The sequence below is a fragment of the Sciurus vulgaris genome (genome assembly GCF_902686455.1).
Source record: "Sciurus vulgaris genome assembly, chromosome: 4".
In the NCBI taxonomy this organism is placed as follows: Eukaryota; Metazoa; Chordata; class Mammalia; order Rodentia; family Sciuridae; genus Sciurus; species Sciurus vulgaris.
In genome coordinates this window covers 16,530,571-16,552,146 of record NC_136464.1, presented here as the reverse complement: position 1 = coordinate 16,552,146, position 21,576 = coordinate 16,530,571, and the positions used below count along the sequence as shown (strand labels likewise).

General features: G+C 41.2%; 3 protein-coding genes and 1 pseudogene across 9 annotated transcripts in view; 2 read left to right on the top strand and 2 right to left on the bottom strand.

The window, feature by feature from the left end:
* Positions 1 to 9,865, bottom strand: part of DCLRE1A (DNA cross-link repair 1A) — a 33,452-nt gene extending 23,587 nt beyond the window's left edge. For all 5 annotated transcript variants that reach the window (XR_013763528.1, XM_079138084.1, XM_079138083.1 and 2 more), the window contains exons 1-5: positions 9,740 to 9,865; positions 8,118 to 9,236; positions 5,321 to 6,991; positions 3,139 to 3,272; positions 1,923 to 2,041 (exon numbers count right to left, since the gene is read on the bottom strand). Coding sequence is in view for 4 of the 5 variants with exons in the window: in XM_079138084.1 (XP_078994210.1) it covers positions 1,923 to 2,041; positions 3,139 to 3,272; positions 5,321 to 6,991; positions 8,118 to 8,577 (2,384 nt within the window). In the remaining variant the exon portion in view is untranslated. The remainder of the gene's footprint in view (positions 1 to 1,922; positions 2,042 to 3,138; positions 3,273 to 5,320; positions 6,992 to 8,117; positions 9,237 to 9,739) is intronic.
* Positions 9,866 to 10,211: 346 nt separating this feature from the next.
* NHLRC2 (NHL repeat containing 2) overlaps positions 10,212 to 21,576 on the top strand; it is a gene marked incomplete at its 5' end in the record, with an annotated part of 56,589 nt that continues 45,224 nt past the window's right edge. The window contains 2 exons of the mRNA XM_079138088.1: positions 10,212 to 10,389; positions 14,655 to 14,807. Of these exons, the coding sequence (XP_078994214.1) occupies positions 10,212 to 10,389; positions 14,655 to 14,807 (331 nt within the window). The remainder of the gene's footprint in view (positions 10,390 to 14,654; positions 14,808 to 21,576) is intronic.
* Positions 14,821 to 19,730, bottom strand: LOC306660027 (protein yippee-like 5; annotated as a pseudogene). Its single transcript has one exon. The product of its transcript is annotated as a protein yippee-like 5 (transcript).
* LOC306660026 (tropomyosin alpha-3 chain-like) lies at positions 19,738 to 20,868 on the top strand. Of its 2 annotated transcripts, XM_079138090.1 has the most exons (2): positions 19,743 to 19,908; positions 20,043 to 20,868. In XM_079138090.1, exons 1-2 carry the CDS (start codon positions 19,841 to 19,843, stop codon positions 20,521 to 20,523), a joined length of 549 nt encoding a protein of 182 aa, XP_078994216.1. In that variant the 5' UTR covers positions 19,743 to 19,840; the 3' UTR covers positions 20,524 to 20,868. The 2 variants fall into 2 exon arrangements, with proteins under 2 accessions (XP_078994215.1, XP_078994216.1); XM_079138089.1 differs by having other exon boundaries at positions 19,738 to 20,868.

Below are 21,576 nucleotides of genomic sequence, written 5' to 3'. Positions count from 1 at the left end.
TTGGCTCAGAGTCAGGACTCAAAAGGATGACTGAAAAACCAGACAGCAGCAGAGCAAGCAGAAAAAACCTCGAAGGAAAGCAACCCCAAGTAAACGCATTGGCCTGGATTTTGGGAAACCTCAGTTTAGTTGTACTTCTTTCCCTAAACTTCTATGCTCTCTACAGAACAGGAGCTAACTAACATCCTATTAAAGTTAAAAAAAAAAAAAAAAAAAGTAGAGTCAGTCAGGTAGGTTTGTTAGCCATGAACAGGTAGGTAGAGGGAAAGGACAACGAAGGACAGATGCACCAAGTAAAACCCAGGAGTCATAAAACGGGAACAGCAGGGAAACTTACCTCCACTGGCAGCGTTTGGGAATGAGAGCTGGACTGCCCAACCCCCAAAGCTCATATCCCTTGCGGGAAATGACTTAAAATCCTGGGACCTTTACCGAAACAGATGAGGATCAGAGGAGTGGGGTCTGGTATGTCAAGACCACCCCTCAGCTACTGTGAATGAACCCCTACAGGGGAACTAGGGTTTCTGGAAAATGTCACCATCATCCATTGCAAGCGAGTTACCGGACCCTCCCTTATCACCAAAAACTGTCACAGTCGCCCAATTACCCTGTCAACCAGAATATCAAGACCCCCTGAGAAAGTTTGCCAAGGGTAATGAACCAATTAAGGGGGACAGGAAAACCAAGGCAAACACAAGGGATTCAATTTCCTTAAAACGCCAACTCCGCAGCACCCCATGGCCCTCTGTGCAGTCCCCACGCTGCACACCACCCTGGCTTCACACTACCAAACCTTTGCTCCTCCTCTGCGTTTCACTCAAATTCTTTCCAGGGGAGTCATAGGAACTGGCACCCAAGGACTGGTGGCTGTTCTGGCTTAGCCGGCAGGCCCCCAGCCCCAACATTAGTGCTTGACATTTAATGGGGAGGGGTTTGAAATCATTTCCTAGAAAAAAAAATCTGAATCCTTATTTTTCGCCCCCCGTCCTGGGGATTGAACCCAGGGACTCGACTCAACACACTGGAGGCAAGTGCTCTTTGAGCTATATCCCAGGCCTTTTTACTTTTTATTTTCAGGTAGGGCCTGGCTAAGTAGTTGCCCAGGCTGACCTCACACCGCAATCCTCCTGCTTCAGCTTCTGGAGTGGCTGGTGTTACAGGAGTGCAGTACCACATCCAATTGACGCCTTTAGTATCTAAAACCCGGTGGATTCCTTAGTTTAAAAGTGGCAGTGGGGACACTGGGCATGGTGGTACAACTAATCCCCTAGTATCTAAGTGAAGTGCAAGCTCTTAGTTTACATAAATGATATTTAAAAAAATAGTAAAAGATTATTTATTTTTTATTTGTTACTGGGAATTGAACCCAGAGGTGCTTTATCACCGAGTTACATCCTCAGCTCTTTTACTTTTTTATTTTGAGACAGTCTTGCTAAGTTGCTTAGGGTCTCCCTAAATTGCTGAGGCTGGCCTCCTGCTTCAGTCTCCCCAGTTGCTGGGATTTTAGGAATGTGCCACTGCTCCTGGTCAAAAAGTTATCTTTTGAAGACCAACATGTGAAAGAATTTTAAAAAAATATGATGGAGTCTAAGTATGTCAAGTGTGGTGATTTGGGAATACAGTTCAGTGGTAGAGTGCTTGTCTGGCATGTTAAGGCCCTGGGTTCGATTCCTGATACTGAAAAGAAAAACCATTAAATTAAATAAGGGATATACAATATTTAGAGGATCTCTCTATATTTACTCTCTGACTCTGTGATTGGGCACATTTTTTAAAAATGTGGAACCATGTTTCACTCAAGTTTTAAGAAGCACAAGGCATACTAGTTATAACAAAAAAGGTTCTTAAATAACCATGCCAATGTGATTTCCTTTTGAATATTTTTTAAAATGGGCCATTATTAAGGTGATCCTAATACTCACTGATTGGCATCAAGTAGAACAACCCTGACCCCATCCACCACACACTCAGTGTCCATGGGCAACGGATGGACGTACTGTTCTTGCACGTGAAGCTTGCTCTTCAACAGGTTGCCAGTTATCTACAAAACAGGAAGTGCTTATTGCTGACACAGCAAAACGCTAAATATTTTGTTTCATATCTAATTCAGAACTACAGCCTCTTAAAAATCTCCGTTTTCCCCACTTTTATCCATGTAAACCCTCCGCGATGCCAGGAAGGCCTTCCTAAAATGACCAGTCACTTCTCTGCTTGAACATCCACATTGGCACCCCCTCACCTGTGAAAAGCCCATCATTCCCAGCACCACACACAGAACCCCTTATCTGGTCCCTGTCATCGCTGTGGGTTGTCTCCTGTGGTTCCCCATAGTGTATTCTAGCCTTTCTGAATTTTCTGAAGAGTCTGGAATAGGTATATTCCTGAGGTGTCTGCCTTTATACAAATTCTACTCTTCATCTAGAATATTCTCTTTTCTTTCCTCTGCCTCATTCTGTGATCAGACAGACCTACACTTAAATTTGGGCTCTGCCATTACTTGCTCTGTGACCTGGGCATGTCACTTAATCTCAGCAAACCTCAGGTGCTTCACTGAGAAAAACAGGATACTTAATAAATGCTGTGAAGACTAAATAAAATTCCAGCTAAAGCCCTTAGTGATAGGGATCAAAATCTTCACCTTTTAATAATTAGTTCAAGGCATCTCTTTCACATGAAATGTCATTCTCTAACCTCAGTCTGTGACAGAGTAAAAAACTTTCTTACCCTTAGTCCTAGGCAAATCACCTTTTTTTTTTTTTTTTTTTAAATTACTATACCAGTTCCATTTGGTATTAGCTGTGAATTTTTCCCCTGCAGGTTTAAGCTCTTTAAAGTTAGGTGTTTTGCCTTTTATACCTATTTAGGCACTCAAAGAAAATTCACTGAATGAAATTTGGGTTTTTTAGCACATCATGTCATGGTCTGTCTAGTCTCCTTATGCAATAAAACACATTTTTAAAAAATGGACTGTAACTGCTGATTTTAACTCATTTCATTTTAAAACCTTGGAATCTGTTTTTCACATCTTTCCTGCTACAATGATAGGTCTTAACCATTTTAACTATTCCTCTTTTAACCAAGCTGTTTAAAGAGCCACAGCATTCTACAAAGTTGGAATTTAGAATATGGAAAACTTACCTCACTACAATAGACCGGAAATGTGAAGTTTTTAGACAATCCGGCATAATGGTCAGAATGGAAATGGGTGAGAAAATAGGCTGTGCAGCCTTCAACCACCCCGTACTGAAAGGCGTCCACGGTGAAGCGGGTTCCTGCAGTGAAAACACGGCCAGGCAGGGTGAACCAACGACTGGGACCTCGGAGACAACTGATCTAATCACAGACACCGAACACCGATCCTCCTCACATCTCATTTCCCATTAGCTATAAATTATTTAAAAACTTATATTGCATAAATTTAGCAAAAGGTAAGAATAAGTCTTGGGGCTGGGGAGATAGCTCAGCTGGTAGAGTGCTTGCGTTGCAAGCCCAAGGCCCTGGGTTCAATCCCCAGCACCACAAAAAAAAAAAAAAATAATAAGTCTTGTAAGTTCTCCCAAATATTCCAGTATAGTGACTTGTGTGTGTGCAAAACTCCACTGAATACACTTTTAAACAATTTAAACCAATCACAATCCAATTAGTTCTTTGCTAATACTTTTATGATATTTACTGGGCACCTGAAATCCTTTACTTCTGCAAAGCAACAAAAAGAGGATGTTTTGGAACTTCTGAAAGGTTAATTTTTGGCAGGTGACGTTGATATGTTTCTAAGGGGGCAAAAATGGTTGAGGCCCCCAATAATCCCATAGTACCATAGAAAACAAAAAGTACATCTATAGTCTGAATCTCATTATGAGGATGGGGATGGAAAACAAGGGACAAAATGCCTAAAAATGTTCCTCGGAGGAGAAACAAAGAAAACAAAGCCCTCGAATGTGTTCACAAAAGCAGAACCAAGTGTCAGGACAGGCAACAAGCAAGTCAACAAGTTCACAATTCTGTCGAGGCTTTCGACACATGGCTTAGCAGTCCTGGCTCACTTTAAGTCCAAAAAAGTACTAATTATTACAAAAATGATTACAAACAAGGGGCTGTGGTTGTGGCTCAGTGGCAAAGTGCTTGCCTGGCATGTGTGGGGCACTGGGTTCAATTCTCAGCACCACATAAAAATAAAATAAAGATCTTAAAAAAAAATAAAAACAAAACTGGTGCTATTCTCTACACAAATATTTTGAACAAATTATAGATCTAAAACATCAATAAAGCACCATGACAGAAATCTTTTGAAATGAGAAATGCTTTTAGGCTGCTTTATTGTATATGCTTCTAAGAATAATACTTATGGATTTCTTTAATAATAAAATTCATAGCCAGGTGTGATGGAGCAGGTCTGGAATTCTGGAGACTTGGGAGGCTGAGGAGGAGGATGGCAAATTGGAGGTCAGCCTTGGTAACTCAGTGAGGCCTTAAGAAACTTAGTACCTTAGTGAGACCCTGTTTCAAAATACAGTAAAAATAAAAAGAGCTGAGGATGTGGATCAGTGGAAAAAGCACCCCTGGGTTCAGTCCCCAGGACCACACACGCAAAAACTGTTACACATTTTCCTATGAACTCATCTGTAAAGGCACAAAAAATTACAAAAATATGAAAAGGCAGGGAAAGTTCTAATATGGTTTTAGAATGTTTGGCATTTATTTTGATAGATACAACCTGTCACGTTTCTCTTCTTTGAAGCTATTTAGGACTTCATATTTCTCTAAAGTGCTTTGACACCGCCTCTTATCCACAAGAGTTACCTAGAGCCTTTTCTCCTGTAGTAAACTCAATCTCTGCTAGTATTTCTATAATCTGTGATATCTACCTAACTAGTAACTTGTATGCAGAATATATTCAATAAAAGTTTGCTGAATTAAATGGAACAACAATAAAAAGCAAACAAGAAAAAGAAAACTAGCCAGGTGCAAGGGCACGACCCTGTAATCCCAGAAACCAGGGAGGCCGAGGCAGGAGAATTGCAAGTTCAAGGCTAGTCTCAGCAACTTAGTGAGGCCTTACGTGACTTAGTGAGAAACTATCACAAAATAGAGAATAAAAAGGGCTGGGGATGTGGCTCAATGGTTAAGCACCCCTGGGTTTGATCCCAAGTACCGAAAAGAGAAAAAAAAGATTATGTTAGAGGCTCATGAAGTATCATGGAAAGCAAAGAAAACACAGAGTACAATAAATAATTTCATATATACACACACACAAGCGCAATGAATGTTAAGTTAAAAATGTTGGGTCTTTGATAAATTGAGCACTGATGTTCCAACTTACCAGGTACTTTCTTATAGAACGGACACGTCTTTTTGCTTAATTCCCCTGCATTAGATGACTCTGAAAACCTCATGTAACCTCTTCGCAGCCTTCCATGACCTGATCTTATGAAGGTATTTTCTTTACTTGAATTGGTTGATCCCCATTCTGTATTGTTAATAAGGTGACTGGACCTCTTGCGATGTGCTCCTTCCTGTGGTGAATTTGACTTTTTATGTCTTTTCCTTTGACGCTGTGACCTCTCAGCAGGCAGTTCCACAGAAAGCTGACTCGCATTTAAGTCCTTTGCATCAAATTCTAAATCACTTAAAGATTTTTCTGCTTTCCTCTTGCACTGCCGGGACCTCTTTCCATTAGGACTTACAACTGGATTTAAGTTCATCCCTTCTACTGCACTTTCCCCCAGTGATTTCTCTTCTTTTCTTTTCGGTGGTAGTCCAAAATACACACCTATATCCATTTGCTTCATTGCCTTGGTAGAAGGATGTCGTGCACTGCACTTAGGACCAGAGGGCAATATTTTCAAAGATGACTTAGTGGCAGTAGGTGTACTTGAAGTTTTTTCTGTATTTAAAACTGTGACTTCACCATACAATACCTTTCTGCAGGAATGTGCTGAGTTAGCATCATTTCTAGTACAGAAGTTCTCACTTGGTAGTTGTCTGATTTTACTTTGGGTCAGAGGAAAAGAAAGACACTCTCCTCCCTGGCTTTCAAAAGGTTTTGACATCTTACTCTGAAGTAGTGGCACAGTTGGATTTTCAATCACCTGTTTCTGTTTATTGGGTTGAGAGGAGTGGAAGTCTGGCTCATCAGACTTTGCTTTAGTGTTTTGACAATTAGAAGCAGCAGGCTCCCCTCTTAATGCAGGTGAAAATGATAAAACCCACCCATCAGCATATTCTGGATCATCATATGAAATGCTACTCTCGCTTTGGGAGTTCAGTTGAGCAGAATCTAGAGCACTGCATTTATATGATTCTTCAGTGTGCTTATCCTGGGTTAAGAAGCTGTTCACTTTGGGGCAGCTCTCCTCCAGATCCTTCAGGAAGGGGCCAGCGAGTTTTTTAAAATTGGTACAACTGTTGTCATCTTCTTCTAGGCTGCCATCTTTAGAGCTCTCAGTAAAAAATAGTTCCTGTTGTGAATCATCCAGCTTTTCATCTATATCATAAGTTTCTTCGTCACTCTGAAGTGGAGAATAGGAGATTTCACAGCTGCTAAAGTCATTTTCTGGCAATGGCAAATTTGTGCCTTGTGAGTTGTTGTGGCTGTCTAATTCTTCCCCAGGAAAAGGCAAACCAGTTCCTACCAGTTTGTCATTCTGAACAAATGCTGTAAAATGTAGAGCTTGTTGTGACGTCTGACTGTTTGCAGGAGAAATCTTTTTGTTGGTTTCAGTTGGAGGCTGAGACTTTTTTAGACACTGTGTCATCAACAAGGGATCATTTGAAACGATTTTTAAGTTCTCAGTTTGTTTCTGATGCACAGACCATCTTTCCTCCAGGCTACAAGAAAAGTCTGGCTGGGTCTCGCTGAAACTCCCACCTGCCACACGTGTCGGGAAGCTAAATGGATCAGTACTAGCCCTACTTTGAGCGAGCAGGAAGTGAGTGTATCTCTTATAATGGGAAGGAATTGTTGAGGTACACCGAAGGCCATCCGGACACTCTGAAAATTTCAATTAAAAAAAAAGCATTACAGGATAAGTTTGACAGTTTCAGTACTATAAATTAACCCTCCAGTGGAAAACCATCATCCTCCTTCGATGACTTATGACACCAGCTATTGTTAACTGCACAATCAAGAGATCAGCATAAAAATATTGATAAAATTCAGCATGCTTTTGTGAGCTGCTATTTATTTATTTTAAAATCAAATACTCTTTTAAATTGCTCTTCAAATAATCTTTCCTCAAAATAATTTGAGATGACTTTAAAATGTGTCAACCAACTCCTCCATATATCTCAAGTAGAATTTTTTTCATGTTAAATATGACCTTTACGTTTAAAGATAACGAAAATATAGCATCACTTCTGTTATTTGGCACATTTTTTGTTAATTACACCTAAATCAACTAAGACTCCTTCCTAGCTCCTCTTCCCATACACTAGCCTGATGAATACAACATAACCATGTTTAGAAACCAGGATGTATTTATCTTTTCTACAACAGTTCCAAAAAAGATAATAAATTTGCCAAGATATTTAACTTTTAAGAGCCTTTATCTATAAAATTTCAATATCAACTACCTTGTATGTTCATTGTGAGTCACATAAGAATGAAAGTACCTAGCACAGTAAGGATTCAGTTAACATTTATAAAAAATAATTGAGATGTTCAGGAACTGTTATGCAAAAATAAAACGCATTCAGGCTTGGTGTGGTGAGCACACCTACAATCCCAGTGACTTGGGAGGCTGAGGCAAGAGAATTCCAAGTTTGAGGTCAGTCTGGGCAATTTAATGAGAGTGTCTCAAAATAATAATAAAAAAGGGCTGGGTATATAGCTCAGTGGTAGATCTCCCTGAGTTCAATCCCCAGTATTACCTTCCCTGCATCCCTCTGACGATCACCACCCCCAAACACAGACACAGACACAGACACACACACATACAAGAAAAAAAAAAGAAAAAAAAAGTTGTTTTCAGGTTTGTAACTTTCTTTGCAATGATATGATCGACTGGGATAGTATCTCATCTTTCTTTTGGCTTATTGCTTGCCTTGTGCATTTCACTGGACAGATAACGTCTGAACCCATGCAGTCCTTTTAGCCTAGAATCTTTTTGTAACCTTACCTGTTTCAGACAGTGGTGGAGAATCTAAACATTCAAAAACATGCCATCGAGGTGTTTGGCCTAGCAGTGAGGAAAAAGGCATCTGGCAATATGGACAGTACCCATCATGAACTGGACGCGTCTTTGGGGACACTTGCTTGAGCTTGTGAGTACGGTGCCTTCTTGGAGTAGTCACCTGGTCTTGGGACTGGCCAATACCATCTCCGCAACTTGAATTCTGACTGGAAGATACAGAAGCCTGGCAATCCTTTTCTCCAAGGCACATTTCACAGTCCACTCTTCCTTTAGCTTCTATGTTTCTCTTTTTGTTTCTTTTCCGTTTTGACTGGTATTTGCCATCTGTTGCTTTTTCAACAGATTTTGGAATATTTTCAGAGCAATTATTTGAATGTACTAGTTTTGGTTTGCTTTTAGATTTGTATTCCCAGATGTCCTCTTCCAAAAACGTGTCTTCTAACATGGCAAAATGACTTTACCATTACAGAAGCATTAATCTTTAGTAAACTGAGTCCATATCTTGTTATAAATTTTTTAAACAATTATTTTTGCTGGAGAAATAAACCAAAAGTAATGAAAAAAATCTACGAACTCAATGGGAACCTTGAGCTTTTCCAACTTGTACATTGGCAAATTGCAAACCCTAGGCCCAGGAACACCTGCTGCTCCATTAATACCATGACAAAACCAAGAGAACCCACCATAGGAGTAGCACCTGTAAAGTTTCCCACTGCAGCTGCTATTTCATTCTGGTATTTTGGTCTTTTCCAGAACTTGGTTCATAAACATAAGAACTATACTTTGAAAAATTAAGCACTAATGGAAAGTATAGGTTCAAAAACTTTATCTTAAAGCAAGCTTTGTAAAACTATTATGAAGTTACTGTCAGTTCTCTCACGTGGACCAATGTCCAAATAACACAAGTTCAGGTACAATCCCTGGGCCATGAGCTCAGTAAGTGTTCGAAACACTACTTGGCCTCCTCGGTTTACTCGTGAAACTAGTCACACTATAATCAAATAAGTGTATGATCAGTGTCCATCATCCGAGACTTGAGGATATTCAATATCTGCAGTTTCCTGGGTCGGTCCAGTATCTTCCTCCTTCAGCAAGGGATGAACCCTGAACAGTGAACAAAGTGTAAATATGGGATATGATGCTTGTACTGCGGTCACACTCGGCACTCCGGACCACACAGGCTGTCTGTCCCGCACGGGGTCGGCCCTTTCTCCACCAGCCTCCTCTCGGGGGCCTTGCCAGACGCCTCCCACCCGCTTCTTTGGCCTCTGGAGGTTGCGAGGGCAGCGAGGGCGGCCTTAACTCTCCCCAGGTTAAGCGCAGCCAGCTCCCAAAGAGCCGTCAGAGCTCTCCCCTTCAGAAGACTCAGAGGCCGGTCCTCAAAGTCCCTCGTGGCCACCCACCTGCCACCGCACCCGCAAGCAGATGCAGCTGCGCCGGCAGCCCTCCGCGCCCCCACCGCCCGCTCCGGTGACAGTCTATTCGCGCCCGCACTTTCAGCACTCCCAAGGTCATAAAAGGCAGCTTTTGGGTACAAGTCAAAGCCACTGGCCAGTCATTCCCGACTTAAAAAGCTTTCTCCCTCGAGGACATTCCTACCCCTTTACCTTGGGTGCTTGGCGGGAACTGCTTCTCGTTGCCAGAGCTGTGTCGAATCGGCTGACCCTGATCTAAAAGTGGAACTCTAAAGAGAATATTTTAAAAGTGTGCCCTTTTAACTCCTATGGATTTATTTATTTTATTTTTGCTTTTAAACCTCTCAGTTTCCAAAGCGGAGGGTTGGGGAGGGGTCCCTAGGCGATGCAGAAGGCGGCCCCGCAGGCCTCTCCCCTGTTGAATCTGGCGCTCTGAACGTCCAGACTCGGCCGCCGCGAGGGGACCTGGAAGGGGCGGGGTGGGCTGCGGCCGCAGCCTAGTTACGTGCCCGGGAGTTGCGGCTGTTTGGACTCTGGCATTGAAACGCATGCTGGAAAAAGAGAAACCGTGCCTGGCGCGCAGCGGGGCTGGCGGGGCTGGCGGGGCGGAGGCCGAGGCGCCGCTCTGAAGCCCGGGGCCGGGCCGCCTCCGGGCCGGCGGAACATGGCGGCGCCCGCGGCGCGGGGCAGCAGCCTCTCGGGCCTGCTGCCCGCGCAGACCTCGCTCGAGTACGCGCTGCTGGACGCCGTCACGCAGCAGGAGAAGGACGGCCTGGTCTACCAGTATCTGCAGAAGGTGGACGGCCGCGAGCAGGACCTGTTGGTGCCCGAGTTCCCGGAAGGTGAGGGGCTGGCCAGGGAGGGGGCCGCGCCCGGGACCTCCCCTTCCTCGGCGCGGCGCGCTCGCCGCAGCCCCGAGCCCCGAGCTCGCGCGCTCTGCGGCCCCGGGTGTCCCCGCGCGGCGCGCGGTGGGCTTCTGGAGGGCGGGGACCTGCCGCGGCCCCTCCGCCCCGGGTCCCGCCCGGGCCTGGTGGTCCCCAGCTCCACGTCCTGCTGGCTGACGTCTACTGACCGCCTCGTGCCACAGCCAGTGCCCGACTCTTAAGGGGACCTGATCTCGGCCCCTCCGCAGCCCAGTGAAGCGCCCTTGCAAGTCCTGCTTTGCAGCGGAGGAAACTGAGGCTTAGGAAGGCCCCGTAACTTGCGCTGAGAACCGCCAGAGTCGAGCTGCAGTCTGCAGACCCCGTGTTTACTTGTTGACAGCCTGGCCGTATTTCTCAGCCCAGAGTCGTGAAACTTCTCATTTTTAGAATCTGAAACTTTTTTAACCTGAATCCTGGTTGTGCACTTGTTTGGAACAAAAGGGGAATAGATACTCCCAGAAGTGCAGTTGGAAATGAAACCGTTCTTTGCCTTCTTTGGTTGGGAGTGGCATTGTTTTGTCTGGTGGTGTTGGCATGTGTCCGGGCATGACATTGAAACCACATGTATAGTTAATTGGTTGGTTGTGGCAGGGTTCGGTTAATCTCATGGGAGGTATATCCGAACCTCCTCTGACAACAGGCTTGGGTGTCTGCAGGCCTTTTGCACTCACCTCGAAAAGTGCTATCTTCTTTTTTTTTTGGTACTAGATATTGAACCCCCAGGGGTGCTTTACCAATGAGCCACATCCCCAGCCCTTTTTATTTTGGTATAGGGTCTTGCTAAATTGCTGAGGCTGGCCTTGAATTTGGGATTCTCCTGACTCAGCCTCCCAAGCCACTGAGATTACAGGCATGAGCCACCACCACCACTGCTTCTTTTATTAATCTTATACTGGATTTGAAATGTCGAGGAATACTTACAAAAGAATTGGGAGTCCAGGGACACTGTAGGCTGAGGCAGGAGAAGGACAACTTCAAAACTTGTCAGTACTGGCAATTTAGTGAGATCCCGTCTCAAAATAAAAAGGGCTGGAGATGGAGTTCAACAGTAAAGCTAAAGCCATACCTGGGTTCAGTTCCCAGGAATGCAAAAATTTTAAACAATAGAAAATTTATAGAAATTAATAAATTCTAAAAAAAGCTAGGGATGTACCTCAGAAACAGACTGCTCCTGGGTCCAGTACTTAAATGCTTATCCCATCAGAGAAACTTCCAAGTGTTTTATGCACACATATGCAAATGTATTTATATTTTGTAAAAACTTTGTTAAAGGATAGCCATATATTATACTGTTATAAACTAGCAAGACACCAGCTAGGATTTGGGAGTGTCTTTATTTTCTAGTCTTGTTTGTGTTTATAATAGTATATATGTATATGTATGTTTTATTATGATGAGGTTTGGCCTCTGACTCATAAGTAATACACATAATAAAGTATTCAGACTTTGTATTTGTCTAATTTTACTACTAGACCTGATTATTGAGGAGAGCATGCTAGAAATGAATATTTTCTTGGCTTATCAGTACACTATAATCAAGTCATAAACATAACTTACTCTCAAAAACTGAGTGCTTGGTTCATTTTTTTTTAGAAGAAACAATATTTATGGGAGGCCATGCAGTATAATGGATGGATTCAGGCAGGTCTGGGATTAAATCCCTATTACTCCATTTGTTAGCTGTACAATATTTGAGCAAGTTACTCAACTTCTCCAAGCCTGACTTTTCTCATTTGTGAAGTGGAACTAGTATTTATCTTCCAGGTTATTACATGGAGGCCATATATGTGAAGTTCTTAATTAACAGGAGAGCTTACTAAATGTTAGCAGCTTATTGTATTCATTTTTTATTATAAAATGCATTTGTTAATATCAAATACATTAGGCCATTATTATAAAGGATCTAGCACAACTAAAATATAATTCTACCCTCTCAACTTATCAATCTTGACAATGTATATAAAAAAAATCATGGAAGCAGATTTATAAATACCTTGGAGTAGGAAATTTATATTAGTTGGTAGGTATAAACTGAGTATGATGGTGCATACCTGTAAGTTCAGTGACTTGAGAGACTGAGGCAGGAGAATCACAAATTCAAAGCCAGCCTCAGCAACTTAATGAGCCGTATGCAACTTAGTGAGACCTCATCTTAAAATATAAAATAAAAAAGAAGGGGTTGGGGATGTCTCAGTCGTTAAGCGCACCTGGGTTCAACCTGGTACCACACACACGCACGCACAAAAAGCATCCCTGTGTTCAATTCCCAGCATTCCCTCTCAAAAAATAAATAATATAATTAGTAGGTATAATTAATAGTTCCGTATAATTGCTTGATCTGGCGTATAATTAACACTTTTATCAAAACGGATAATAGAACTTCCCTGACACCTCACTAGTTCAGCCTATTGGTAGAAATACTAGTTTGACTTGAAAATTTTCTTCTAGAATTTTATTTTAATTAAGTAATTCCAGTTATTAGTTGTTACTACATTAGGCCCCCTTTTTAAGAGGTTTTGGTTACATGTGGCAACTTTAGTCCAAAAATATTAAATGGAAAATTCCAAATTAAATAATTCATAAGTTCTAAATTGTGTGCTGTTCTGAGTAGCTGGATGAAATCTCGTGCCTTCCTGCTGTGTCCTGCCCAGGATGTGAATCATCCCTTTGTCTCTTGATGTGAAACACCCCCTTGTCTGTATCCCTGCTCTGTATTCTGCCCACTCTTGGACACTTAGTAGTTGTCCTGATTATCAGATTGAATGTAGCAGAGCCACAGTGCTGTGCTCAAGTAACCCCTACTTTACTGAATAATGGTCCCCGAGTACAGGAGTAGTGACGCTGGCAATTTGGATATGCTGCAGAGAAGCTATAAAGGGCTTTCTTAAGTGAGGGTGGAAGTTCTGAGTAAGAAAAAAATCCCATCCCGAGGTTGCTAAGTCCTATGGTGAGAATTAGTCTCTTATCTGTCAAATTGTGAAGAAGGAAAGTGGTGCTGGTTCTGCTGCCACACCTCAAACTGGAAATTACTCGGGCACAGAAGACTGTGTGGTTGCAATGGAAATGGCTTGAAATATTAAGGTTCAATGCTTTTGGTGGCTTCAAGCATCCACTGGGGGTCTTGGCACACAGCTCCTATGGATGAGGGGGAAATACATGTATTTATTCCACCTAGTTTGGGTTTTAAGTTTCTATAAAATATTTTTGAGTTCAATATGTAATTAATATTTTTAATAGCTACCTTTATTTACTTATATGCAATGAATTTATCTTTATTTTTTAAATTTGGTTAACTGGAGATGCTGTACTTTTAGTATTAAACTCTTCATGTACAGAGTTAAAATTTGAATCATAGTCAAGTAATTACAAATTCTGATTTACAAAAGTACAGATTAATGAGATCCTATTTTTCTTTGGAGGGAAGGGAACTCGTTCTTCATCAATATTAATGTTACTTCCAACTTTGTACTTAAAATATTTTATTTTGTATTTAGGGTCTCATATGACTATAGTACATTTCAGCTTCTCTTATGAAATTGGCTTAGACATTTTATGTTTATTTCATATGTTAAGCATTTTGCTCCTTTTCGATGTTTAGTCCTGTCTTACTGTTTTTAAGCTTGAGCTTCATTCTCACTACCTCATTTATACCTAATTGTGTATGCAATTAGGCCTTCTTAATGACTGATATTTCCTCATTTTTCCCTAAAGATATTTTTGCCCCTTTCATGCACAGACTGTTATACTGTGTCTGAAATAATGTAGTAGCTGCTTCTTGCTATATTTGCATACTGCCTTGTAAAAGCAGCTTTCCCACCTTCTGTGCCTCTTACTCCCCTACCCTGTCCCCATTCCTTCCTTTCCTTCTTTCTTCCCTCTTTGGGTCTTAACCTCTACAAACTTGCCTTTTTGATGTATCCTTAACATCATAGACACTTAATTTAGTTACAGTCTCAAAGATTCATCATGTCTTGTATTTCTTTTATTTATTGGTAGAAAACAGTGGTTCTTATAAACAAAATAATGTTTATTTCAACTGCCACAGACTTTGAATAGTGTCATCATCTTCTAAGGTGTTTGATTATCTGCACTGGTCTTAGAAAAAACAAGGGTTCACATTTGAATGGCAAGTTTCAGATAAATTATCTGTCTTTACCATCGTAATTGTTCTGTGTAAATTTCAGGGTTAGCATGGCTGAACACAGAAGAGCCTATTTCTGTCTACAAGGATCTGTGTGGGAAAGTGGTCATCCTTGATTTCTTCACCTACTGCTGCATAAACTGTATTCACCTATTGCCTGATCTCCATGCACTGGAGCACACGCACTCTGATAAAGGTACTTTTTACCCATGAGTTTCTAACAGACAGCCCTGGCATAGGCACTGGAGGAGTCGCTGGCTCATTTGCTCATAGGAGAAGGAGCATTTGAAAGACTTCAGTGACTCTAAGTACAGTCTCTAATCTATGGATTAAGAACTAACTCCTTGTGCCTTTTCATGAAGGGTTAAACTTAGTGATAATGGTTTGCCTAACTCAAGAACCTGAATTTAGATAAGCCTTATCTCAGAGGGTAAGCACATAACTTTCTTTTTTCATGATTGGGTATCTAAAAAGATCGTGTTGTATGTCTAAGTTTGTTCTTTGAAAAAAATTAAATATCTGGCCCTGATTTTATACTATTCTTATTAAGAAGTGCAAGTTCTAGGTCAATTCTCTAGAAATATGTGAATAGCAAATGACAAGAACTATAGAGGAATGCAAAATATTATAACAGATGCTCTTCCTTTGACTCTACTTCATTAAAAAGTGATTTATTACAATTTATGTTTTCCAGAGCACATTTACAGATTCTGAAAATGAATGAGATTATATTTAGTATTTACTGTAGAAGTTTGAAAAATTATCAGATTTTTTTTTCAAAAACCACATGGGAGTAAATGAAATTGATTAAAGGTTTCATTTAATTAGTTTTAAATAAATTGATAGTGATTTTTGGTGGAGATAAAAAAAGAGATAGGGTCATGGATCTTGTGAGACTAAAGATGGAATAGACATGTAAAAAATGAAGAATATCTTGAAATTTAGTTTTTTAAAAATGTGATTATCTAGATATAAAGTACAAATGAAACTTCAAATGCTTTTAAGTCATAACAGATTGCGTCTTAAAATTACCAAGCAAAAGATTTATTGAGAACTGAAATATTCCCAGTGGCTATATTCTGTTTTCAAAAATTCATCTCTCTGAAAAAATATATCATTATTCCTTAGGTTTTAGATGTTTGTGTTTCTTATTCAAACTGGCACACTTATAAAGCATGAATTATGTGCATTGTACTCTTCTAATGAGGAAATAATGTAACTAAGTTGAATAAAAAGCATTATTGAACTCATGAGAAAAAGGGTATCTGGCTTTGCTCACAGACATTGGGAAGGTCTTGTCAGAGAGGAGAGAACTGAGCTAGAACTTGAGAAGCAAGCAGGGGGCAGCTGAGAAGGAAAACAGGCAGAGGGTCATGCCGGCCCCACAAGAATCAGATTCTTGCTCCATGAACAGCTGAATCATTTAGTGTGGCAGGATCGTAAGAGCTTGTGAAAGTAAAAGGAGACTGAGGCAGTTTAGGACCACGTCGTGAAGTGCCGTATGTAACGCTCTTAACAGGTTAGACTTCTTCCCTTGAGGATCTGGAGATGTTGAAGGTTGTTTTTGATTTGTTTGGCTTTTAATAGGAGGGTGAGGTGATAAGTTTGTGTTTTAGAAGGGTACCACACACTGGGCTAAGAATCCCAGGGTTAACCATTTCCTTACCTAAGATCACTCCTGAATGGCATTTGGTTAACTTAATTGGTGAACCTCACACTTGGAGCAAGTTCAGTGACTTCCTCAAATAGAAACACCTTAATTACCTACCACTTTATTGGAAATGTTGTTTTTATGAATGCACATAATATTTTTACATGCAAGTACACTTCTGAAAAGTAAAATACATTTTAAGTATAAAAAACTCTGGGGAGATGGAGGAGTAAAAAGTAACAGGGATCTGTACCCACCTAGACAACACTTAACACTGGCAGAGTCTGTCTGATTTGGAATTCTGGAATCTATTAAAGGCTTCCGGCTTCTAGGAGAGGCCTGGGACTGTAAGGTACTTTCATTTTCATCAGTTTCAGCTCTGAACACAGTAGCAGCTACCCAGCCTTCAGCTCAGCACCATGGCAAATATCTGGATCTGTGCTCTGCTGATGCTCCTTCTGGTCATGGAGGTGCAGACAGAGAGGCAGTGCCCACTGTTGTTGAACCTTCCCACACTGTTGCAAGCCCCTCCCCATCTGACTCAGGTGACTTCCAAGGTATCGTAAGGGCTGGTGTCTATTTTTTCCCCCTTTATTTCTTGTCATGGGAGGCTGACATTGAGGGCTAAGCATCCTGTCACAACTGTACAATAAAGAAACTTAGAAAGTCATTGTTCTTGACCAAGGGAAGATACAGACTCAGAAAAGATCCAGAAAGACCTTAAGTTTATAATCAGGATGATCTTTGGCAGAAACACCGTAAACCAAATCAAAATAACAACAGACAAAAAAAAAAAAAAAAAAAAAAAATCCTCAAAAAACCAGCAAATCTTGGTGAGGGAGAGTTATCATGTTATTTGATGCAGCTATTCAGTTTTCAATAAAAAAAAAATTAAGTCATACAGAGAAACAGGGAAGTGTGAAGCTGGGTGCGGTATTGTACACCTGTAATCCCAGCAACTCAGGAGGCTGAGGCAGGAGAATTGCAAGTTCAAAGCCAGCCTCAGCAATTTAGTGAGGCGCTAAGCAACTTAGTGAGAACCTGTCTCAAAAAATAAAAAGGGCTGGGGATGTGGCTCAGTGTTTGAGTGCCTCTGGGTTCAAGCCCCAGTGCCAAAAAAAAAAAAAAGCAAGCCCTCCCAGTCTTACCACCGAAATGGTTTTGGATACACAGTGTTTAAAGATGAAATTTTGTGACCTCAACAACTGAAAGGGTCAGGCATGGAATTGTTAATGTTAAATGATACCTGTTTTTGTTATTGATGTTAACTTGGTATAAATTCAGATTGGAGTATGATAACTTTTGTATGTTAAATATAATTCCCATGGTAAGTGCACACACATACACAAAGCTAAAGAATATACACTATAGGAAACAAGAAGACAGTATAAACATTTAGTACAAAAAAAAAAAAAAAAAAACAACTGAACACTAAAAAGGTAATATAGGAAATAAGGGGCAAAAAGCTCAGCTCGTGTAGGACACATAGCCACATGACAGAGACATGACAGAGGTCAGTGTCCCCTGTCAGGGATTACTTTTTTTCTCCCCAATTATTACTTTATTTCTATTACTATGCTTAAGTTACATGGAAAAAGACAACCAATCAGTTCTGCCCCATTTCAGAAAAAGTTTCCAGTCAACACCAGTTATGTGGTGACAAGTAACTAGGAATGGTGACATCTCTGGGTCCAGACTGACAAGGAAGAATGGGTTCTGGTGCTACAGTGCATCTCCAACAGGGACATGGTGCGCGGGCCAGCATGAACCATGCCGACGCTGTGCCGTTAGTGCTGGGCACGGACTCGGAGCTCTTCTCTGAAGCTGACAAATCAAGTAAAATAACTGGGTTAAAAAAAAAAAAGTTTTAAAATGAAGCCCAAATAAGTTTAAAAACCATGCACTTGACATATTGTCCATTCAAAATTTGCATAAAACACTTTTATTCCACTCTAATAGCCCAGAGTTTTTCCTCACATAGCCCACCATATAGCTGCAGAGCCTCTTCTGCCTCAAGATGTAAACATAGGGAAAAAAAAAATAACAGCAACGGCATGATATTCTCTACACACTGCTGTTGGATGGAAAATACAAAATTAAAAAAAAAAGATTCCGTCTTGGACTCTCACAACCTCTCGTTCCACTGTTTGTGTATCTGACTCTGATACTGTGGTGACAGTGTATGTAAGTAGATTTTGTTTTCAGTGAAGGAGTCCTGGGAAAAGATGGATTTATCTCTTTTTCTTCAAGAGTTATTGGATGGTATGTGCTCCTCAAACCCCTCACTCTCTCAAACTAGAACATGTTCCAGGATCACACTGCCTTCTTTATAACGTTGACTGTCTTCAGGAGCAAACTCAGATCCATCCAGTTTGCTGTTGCAGTTTTTGCAACTCACATCCCAAATCGTGGCGGCCACTGAGCATGACCCGATCTTGAACTTCACTGTATTGTAGGTTAACTACCTTGTTAGAAAGAAATGCTCTAACCAAGTGCATCTGTGAACCAAGTGGATATGAGTTCTGAGTGGTTAGTCAGAATTGTGTCACAGTTTGCCCACGAAAGCAGATGGGTACCACCAATATGATCGAGGAAAATTCTGCCCATCTTGATAGCTAAAGTTCTAAAAAACCCTGAGCAGCAGTGAGATCCACACTGCCAGCGGCTCTTTGCTCTTCAGCTGGGACAAAGCCTGTAATTAATGTAAACATAAGTGGGTTAAACTCTAATCAAAAGGCAGAGGCTGGCAAAATGTAAAAACATAATCCACCTATATGTGGTTTATAAGAGGTTCATTTTAGATCCCAAATACAAGCAGGTGAAAGCAAAATGATGTAGAAGAGCAATCCATGCAAATAATCTCCCAAAGAGAACAGAGAGGACTGTTAATATTGGACAAAATGGACCAGAGGATGTTATATATTAATAAAAGATAAATAGAGTTAGATAAAAACCTATGCACTAATACTATCAAAATACGTGAAGCAAAAATCAAGGGGAGAAGTACATAGTTCTCTAGTGGTAGTTAGAGAAATCAGTACCCCATTCTCAGTAGAATGACCAGATAGAAGATAAGGAAATAAAAGACTCCAATAACACATTAAACCAATCAGATTTAACTGACACAGAATACTCCATCCCAATATCAAGATTACACAATTCTTTTCAAGTACACATGGGATATTTTCCAGGATGAATCATATGTGAGACCACAGAGTAAGTCTCAGAAGATTTAAAAAGATATTTTATGAAGTTTCTTCTCTGATCACAACAGAATGAAGTTAGAAATCAATAAAAAGTGAAATCGAAAAGTTAAAAAATTTATATAAATTAAATAAGATACTCTTAACAACCAGTGGACCAAACAGGAAATCACAATGGCAATTAGAAAATACTTAAGAGAAAACTTATGGCACATAGTAAAAGCAGGACTAAGAGGGGAGTTTGTAGTTATGAACACTTACTTTAAGAATCGGGCAGAAGGCGGATATCGAGGAGCGGCTGGGTGGGCACCATGGCCGGAATCACCACTGTCGAGGCGGTGAAGCGCAAGATCCAGGTTCTGCAGCAGCAAGCTGATGATGCTGAGGAGAGGGCTGAGCGCCTCCAACGGGAAGTTGAGGGAGAAAGGCGGGCCCGGGAACAGGCTGAGGCTGAGGTCGCCTCCTTGAACCGTAGGATCCAACTAGTTGAAGAGGAGCTGGACCGTGCTCAGGAGCGTCTAGCTACTGCCCTGCAAAAGCTGGAGGAAGCAGAAAAAGCTGCTGATGAGAGTGAGAGAGGTATGAAGGTTATTGAAAACTGGGCCCTAAAAGATGAAGAAAAGATGGAACTCCAGGAAATCCAACTCAAAGAAGCTAAGCACATTGCAGAAGAAGCAGATAGGAAGTATGAAGAGGTGGCTCCTAAGTTAGTGATTATTGAAGGAGACTTGGAACGCACAGAGGAACGAGCTGAGCTGGCAGAGTCCCGTTGCCGAGAGATGGATGAGCAGATCAGACTGATGGACCAGAACCTGAAGTGTCTGAATGCTGCTGAAGAAAAGTACTCTCAAAAAGAAGACAAATATGAGGAAGAAATAAAGATTCTTACTGATAAACTCAAGGAGGCAGAGACCCGTGCTGAGTTTGCTGAGAGATCAGTAGCCAAACTGGAAAAGACAATTGATGATTTGGAAGATAAGCTGAAATGCACCAAAGAGGAGCACCTCTGTACACAAAGGATGCTGGACCAGACTCTGCTTGACCTGAATGAGATGTAGAGCTCCCCAGTCCCGCCCTGCTGCTGCTCCTCCCTCTGACCCTTACTTCGCCTGAGGCCAGCCAGCCTGAAGCTGACCTTGAAACTGAGGGCTGATCTTTAACTGGAAGGCTGCTTTCTCCTTTCAACACCCCCTCTACCCCCACCCCCTTGTCTTTTTCACCAAACTGTCTCTGCCTCTTCCCAGAGATTCCAGCTGGGCTAAAGGCTGAGCACTTTTGGGAACAACATTTAAGGGAATGTGAGCACAACGCAAAGTGTCTTTAAAAGCATGTTGTGATGTACACATTTTGTAATTACTTTTTTTGTTGTTACAGTAACCATTTGTAAAACATTCCAAATAATTTCATAGCTCTGAAGCAGCAATCTAATTCCTTTCTCACTTTTGGAAGGTAACTTTCCAGCCTAATCCCTATTGCCCTCTCTGTAGAGAAGGAAAAGAGGAATGGGCCTGCCTTACTGAAAGCCAAACAGAGCCCAGGGAAAGACTGCACTATGGGAAACCTCATTGCTCTGTGCAAAGTACCAGCCAAACCAGAAAGGTGATTCCAAGAGGAGTTAGCCAAATAACAAAAACTGTGCTATTCAGGTTTTGTTTTGTTTTTAGCTTTAAGGTATCTTTAGACAACTTTATTCTTATTTTTTACTTATTATTATTTTTTTCATCAGAAATGACCAAATTAAGAAGGTGAGACCTCTGAGACCTTTTGTTTTTGTGGTGCTGGGGATTGAACCCAGGGCCTCTTGCATGTTCCTCAAATGCTCTACCATTGAGCCATACATATCCTTAGCCCTGAGACCAAATTTTTCTCCCATCTCTACCCCCTTGCAGGTGTTCACAGAATGGATCATGGGCCCCTTAATCTTGAGGTGACCACTTAATTGCTGTCCTGTCTCCTTGAAAAAAAAAGAAAGAAAGAAAAAAAGAAAATTATGTTTTTGCCACTGATTTAGCCATATGAAACTCATCTCATCACCCTTTTCTGGGTCTGAAGCTGCTGTCTCTAAAAGTGCCATCTCATTGTGCTTTGTATCAGTCAGTGCTAGAGAATCT